At 37.9% G+C, this 6468-nt stretch overlaps 1 protein-coding gene across 1 annotated transcript; it reads left to right on the top strand.

Annotated features, from left to right (window-relative positions):
- Positions 1-2215: 2215 nt before the first annotated feature.
- On the top strand, positions 2216-5448 carry LOC102787204 (uncharacterized). The gene is made up of 4 exons (XM_006782141.3): positions 2216-2560; positions 3246-3300; positions 3517-3570; positions 4050-5448. Exons 1-4 carry the CDS (start codon positions 2318-2320, stop codon positions 4433-4435), a joined length of 738 nt encoding a protein of 245 aa, XP_006782204.2. The 5' UTR covers positions 2216-2317; the 3' UTR covers positions 4436-5448.
- Positions 5449-6468: the final 1020 nt, after the last annotated feature.

The raw sequence follows: 6468 nt of genomic DNA, 5'->3' as shown, positions 1-6468 counted from the left end.
CTTAACACCTACCAGGCCATAAGCACATCTAGGGTTAGGCTTCTGTTAGTCATATATTAACTCAAGCATTACAATTACAACAGTTACAACAAGCAGCAAAAGTCCCTTAGAGGTGCATAATAGCTGAACACAAATACTACCCTCACAGTTTTTAAAACAAATAAATCCCAAAGAATTTTGGGGTGTGGCAGAACACAGTGTTTTCCAGGAGAGGCAGCTCCCTTCAGGCAATACCTGGGTAAATGTGTCATTACTATGACTTCTAGGTCAAACCACGCATGGGTGGAATGCAAAAGTACAGTCCATATGATTGCCGTGGCATACATATATAATATATATAACTAATCAACCGACCTGTTGGTGGTTTGATCTTTAGGCAGGTATGCACCAACCTGCATATGAGATGTCTGAGATAATGACTTAGGAGGACTCATAGATAACTTTTGAATCAAACTGAAACCATTTTTAGCAAAGATGGTAAGGAGCCCTTTAGACCCCTGTTAGACATCTATTCAACAGGAAGCTTCTCAGTGGATGATCATGATGAATTCAAGTCTTATAGCCTGAAAAGACAGCAAGAGAGCATTTGAAACAGATCCATATTATGACTGGCTTTTGTTGCGTCATCTTTATGTTTTTTTCTCAGTTTGCTTTTTCATTTTTCATTCTGTAAAGACATTTTCAGCTCACTGTTCCAAAAATTTTATAAACAGCAGTGGACACTAACTAAATCCTAACCCTAAGAGGGTCACTAATGACAAAGCCGATGTTGAGAGCTTTGAAAAAGGCATTTTTTGCATTTCTGAAATAGTGTGGTCAGTGGACTGGTAGTTACAGCACGTTTCTAAATAATCACTCAAAGTGCTTTGTACTAACAGCCTCATTCACCAAACAACACACATATCAATGCAATGCTTTTTATTTAATGCCTGAGCACTTTGCATAACACACACACACAAACATATCTGGGAACCCAGGGCTCAGTATCTTAGGACATTCATGCTGACTGACTCATCACCTTTCCAATTAATAAATAACCTACTCTACCTCCTGGGCCTTCCTCCACACTTGTTATGTGAACAAGTGAAACTCATTTTAGCATAGATGGTTATGAATCATTTGGACGTGTAATCAGGTTGTATTCAGTCTTTGCAGTAGCCTTAAAAAGCAGCTTATCAATTTTCAACAAAATGCGGATTTAACTGCATGACAGCAGCTCATGGGCAAGACATGTAGGTTATTGTTTTCTTAGTCACACACTATGTTAATGTCATCTTACAAATGAATTCACTGGTATTAAACATTTTCTGATGAAACATTTCTAACTGGGCATTTCACGTTGGTTAAAAAAAAAAAAACTGCATAAAAAGGAGTGGATGCTATTGAAACCCAAACTCTACCCAGAACCAGTTAAGTTTGAATTTTTCTTTTTTTTTAAAGTAAGGCAAAGGTCTGTGTGTGCAATTTCAAAATGGGGTGATCTAGACTTTGACATTTGAAATGTAAGACTTTTTAATCTTGATGTCTCCATGTTATTTATCTGTCTGATAACATAGAGTGCATAAAGTCTTTGCAAAACCCTGAAGAAACAACTTATCATTTGTGACTTTTTAACCACTTGTTGGGTTTAGGCTTAGTTTTTTCATAGAATAGAAGGCATTACCTTTTCCATTAAATCATATAGATTTATTTTGGCATCATTTTCATGTTTCAATTAGGCAAACAAGTATACACAAAAGAGCAACCCTACCCTGTACTGTAGATGAGATAAAACAAACAAACAAACATCTGTTTCAGATGTGATGCAATAAACTTTCACTTTTTAATCCGGTTTAATCTCCTTAAGATCTGACAGTTATGTATCATTTAGACATCTGTTAAACCACAGATGAACAGAAAACTTGAGTAGGTAAAGGACTGGAATGAATTCAAGCCTTAAAAAAGCCATTGGCAGACTTTTTTCTTTTACGACTGCATGTCTAGGTAAACAGAGACTCTTCTTTAGCACCACAGCCTGAGTCATAACTGTGAAAAAAAAATCTTTTGACTTGTTGGAATCAGATGAGGAAACAATCTGAATGTAAAGAGCAACACATGACATATTATAACCGGACTCTAGTCTAGTGAACTTGGGTCAGTGTGGGAAGTGGTGTATGCTCCTCCTCACTCTCTCTCCTCTCCCTTCCTGTCTGCATGAAGGGACAGATGAGGTAATTCCAGTTTTTTTGGTGTAGGCGTTTAGCTGCTATAAGAGTGTGTGCATGTATCAGTCAGAAGCAGCTTTATTCCTAGACCAGTCTCTCTTGTTGAAGACATTATGGGACAGAAAGTGATGGGACCCACCGTACCTGCTGGGGCTGCCTGTGGGGATGCTTTGATAAATGTGAGCTCAGACGAGTCTGTGCTGATCCTCATCAATCACTGCCGGGACATGAAGAGGCAGGAGGCGAGGCTCCGGCTAATCACTCTGCTCCTTCTGCTCGGCTGTACTGCACTGTTTGTTTACAGCACGTGTGCTAATTTAGGGCAGCATGGAAAATCTGGATCCAGCAGAGACGGGGTGAGTTATTTTTTCCTTGGAGAGCTTTAGTCTGTCTGAAGCAGTGATGTGACAGACTTACCTTAGCAGGAATGTTGACTGCAATTCTATCAAACCTTTTTGCATTGCACTTAAATCATAAACGCATTTAGGACAGATTACGCTGTCTAACTTGTCTGATAAAGTCGACTCATACAGACATTGATAGATGTGCCCAGATTGTGGTATTGTATGTTGTGGTGCTATATTATTGATTGCCGTGTGTGCGCACTTTATGACAGATTTTATTTTAATGGTAAGGAAACTGTACTGGCTGGTATCACTGAAAACACGAGAGCTGATTGTTTTGAAATGCGCCCGATCCCTCTGAGCAACATTCCTGTGATTCTTGTGCTCCCTGCATTCAAGTTTATTTCAGCTTCTTAGCAGACAGTTACGCAGGTTTTGCTCCAACAACAGTGTGTTGCTGATTTTATTACTGTTTTTAACTGTAGTGTTAAACACATGTCCGCCAGTTAAAGTTATTTTTACGAGCACAAGCCTGCTGTGGGCTCTTTTTCTTACAGGTCAACATAGTTTAATGAATTTTGTGTTGCTGGACATAGATTTTTTGCGTGAATACAAATTTTTAAAAACAGACCATCAATGACTGCAAAGCTCTACACGACTCAAGGTTTTATTAAGGTTAATTCTCCTTTATTCACAGAGTGCAGAAGACCAAACTCCAGCCTACTCAAAGCAAGAGAGAGGGTGCCCTGAAGGTATGTCATGTCTTTTACTCTATTTTTAATTATATGTGTTGTTACTGGGAATACATTTATTTCAAGCTGCTCTGTTCTCCAGTCTTTTTGGCTAATTTACCATACTATACCTGAAAGAACACACTCACGCTTGTGTTTGCTTTATGCAAACACTTTCTCCAAGATGTTTTAACAAGGGAAAACAACTCATTTCAGTTTCTCTCTTCTTCTGTCTAGTTCCACATGCAAAAACTGTTCAAAGGCAAGCGGAAACACAGAAAATTCATCTCCGTAAGTGTCTCATGTTAGTTTACACCATCTATGTTGTGCTTTCCATGTGTTTATATGTAACTGTGTGAGGTATTAAAGAGCTCTCAGAGGGATATGAACAAATCCTTAATTGCACACAGTTATAGATTATAGAATTATAGCTATAGATTGAGGGGGACAATCCAGCTGTGCATAAATACTTGAAAATCTGCAGCATGAAAAGCTGGAATGTACTTAAAGGTTAGACGAGCCTCCGGGCTCAGAGGCAGCTAAAACAAATAGAAACACAATAGAAAAGTTTGTGCTGTTTTGTCAGAATCAGAATCTTTATAGTCATTGTGCTTTAAGAACAACAAAAATTGTATGCAAACCCTTTTAGCGCAAGCGAAAAGAGCACCCTTTTAAGTGAAACAAAAAGAATACATATACAATAAGTTAAAAAAAAGGATCTCAGGATGTGAGTGATTCAGTGACTCACAGGCTGATATTCTCTCTTGCAGAGTCTACAGGCAAGGCTAATGAATCTTACATCACGTGGGCTCCTATGCTGGGAAAAATGAACTACAACGAAGAGAAGAATGCCATTGTGATTCCCACGACTGGTATCTACTTCATCTACCTGAGGTTTACTTTAAGCTGTAATGATGATGTGAAAGATTCAGAATTCCAGAAATTCCATATACAGCTGCACCGTTGGAGTGAAGCATACGGTAAAGTCACTACAGAACTGGATGCCTGGGAGAGTGTCAAGTGTCAGGCAAAAGACTACCAGACCTTGTTTGTGGGGCAGCTTTTTGACCGGTTAGATGGAGAATTTTTGAGCGTGAAAGTCATAGATGGCTACAACCTGATCAAGAAATCCTTTTTTGGCGCTTTTCTCCAATAATTATTGTACGTGATCATGGTCTCATTCTTAATGCATTTACTTTTTAAGTTAATATAACTTGGTGTTCTATAGGGTTAGGGTTGTGTTTGGTTTGGTTTTAGCCACATGCTAAATAGGCTAATTTCCAGAAACAAGACAAATTTGCCTTTCAGATGTATTATCATATATTCAATGAGGCCCCGTAATTTGAAGGGTATGTTAATTGCATCCTAACCCTAGATGGGTCACTGGTAACCTGGTGAATGTTAAGGTTACAATTTAAACAGTTGTATGCTTTATATTTTTAATCCTGGAACTTAAAAGTGCCCTTATGCAAGCCCCTCAGTTCCTCCTGAACCATCCAGTTTGGGGTTTCAGCCTTTCTTTGTGGTTCAAGAGGCAGGTGCTCCACATAAGGGTAATTTCATTTCATCAGCTTTAAAGACTGAGCATACAAAATGTGTGTGTGTAGTTCTTGTTTTTGAATTTGCACTGAAAAATGGTTTAAAATATTTAAAGAGAATTAATTTCTATTACATTAAATAGATGCAGACATATACCAATATTTTTGAGATATTTAATGAAACCATATCCTCTGCTGTTAAAATTGAAGACCATTATTTATTTTCAGATTACCCACTCATTTATCAATCTTACATGTTTATCCTGTTCCAGTTTGTTATCCCAGAGCTACCTTAGCATGAGATGCTACTGTTGTTTAGTTATTTTGTTAGCCTAGCACCAGCCTTTCAAATAAACCTCTTAGATTTTTTGTACATGCCTAATAACTTTTGTAAGTCTTGTGTGTGTGTGTGTGTGTGTGTGTGTGTGTGTGTGTGTGTGTGTGTGTGTGTGTGTGTGTGTGTGTGTGTGTGTGTGTGTGTGTGTGTGTGTGTGTGTGTGTGTGTGTTCAAAAGCCAAACAGAAATGTGTTAATGTTTAAAGAAACCACCACACCAGATATGAACAGTCAGGTTTTTGTATTGCTTGTACTCAGGGACGCTTTGGGGAAGAAATGAAACTCTACTAATAAAAGCACAAAACTTACTGATGTTTGTCTCTTGCTTCTTATTTTATTGATATTGTATTGTTAGTCTCATGGTGTTGACTTTCACACTGCATTCGTTTGGATTAAATGATTTTAACCAGATATTTGTTGATTAAAACCTCTTGATTAACATTGAAACTTTTTTTCCACATGACTGTTTGTGCTTTCTACAAGTATTACAGATCACATCAAATATATCAAATCGGATGCTGAATATCTGGATGCTTCTGGCAGGCTACACTCAAAGATTTTTTCTTATTATTACTGTTATTAGTAGACTGCCTGTATTAATCCTTGTGTCAGATTTGTGAATCTATTCACTGACTTTCATCTGCTTATGTAATAGTAAACTTGATGAAACTTGGAAGTGGGAGGAGGGGAAAGGGAATTGGAGAAAGCAGGAATAACAACAACAGGATGGGGCATGTGAAATACAAAGAGTTTAGTCACCTCAGCTTAAGAGCTAAAAATACATATTGAGTCAATAAATATAATGAACTGATGTGTGGGAGCTGATGACATGAAATGTTTTTCATGGCGAGCCTTTGAATCGTGAGATAATGACAAGATTCACTCACATAAACATGAAGCTACACTTCAAGCTGAGGAAATTCCTCTGTGTGAGTAATTCGTTTATCCACACCCTCTTGCATCACAACGTTTCTGCAGTAGCGTGGAGGGTTTTGAACTTTACAGTGATAACTGACGGCAGCAATCATGCAGCTCTATTTCTTATTAGTAACTTTTCTGTCTGACCTGAGGAACAACAGAGTAAAAGCTTTAAAAGGCAACACTACCATAACCTGGTCTTTTATAGAAACGCACATCCAACAACAAGAACAGATACACCTTAGAGGGATTATCAATGTTATTTCTTTATAAAAAATCAGCCAGATAAAAGGTTGGAATTAATTCCAAGTATGTTCCTAAAGGAAAGTGGATAAGGCCATCTTCAGGCTACAAGAAAAGGCAGAGACCATCAGATTTTTGAACATCCTGAAAAAAA

Source organism: Neolamprologus brichardi, chromosome 7, assembly GCF_056152115.1.
Source record: "Neolamprologus brichardi isolate AB-2024 chromosome 7, ASM5615211v1, whole genome shotgun sequence".
In the NCBI taxonomy this organism is placed as follows: domain Eukaryota; kingdom Metazoa; phylum Chordata; class Actinopteri; order Cichliformes; family Cichlidae; genus Neolamprologus; species Neolamprologus brichardi.
The sequence above is the reverse complement of the archived record's forward strand: the minus strand, read 5'-3'. Positions and strand labels throughout refer to the sequence as shown.

What these genes read in the sequence shown, in the direction of transcription:
- LOC102787204 (XM_006782141.3), top strand. Translation starts at nt 2,318, where the DNA reads ATGGGACAGAAAGTGATGGGACCCACCGTACCTGCTGGGGCTGCCTGT. An exon ending in AGAGAGAGGGTGCCCTGAAG is followed by an intron (nt 3,301 to 3,516) that starts GTATGTCATGTC and finishes TCTTCTGTCTAG; the next exon opens with TTCCACATGCAAAAACTGTT. An exon ending in AACACAGAAAATTCATCTCC is followed by an intron (nt 3,571 to 4,049) that starts GTAAGTGTCTCA and finishes TCTCTCTTGCAG; the next exon opens with AGTCTACAGGCAAGGCTAAT.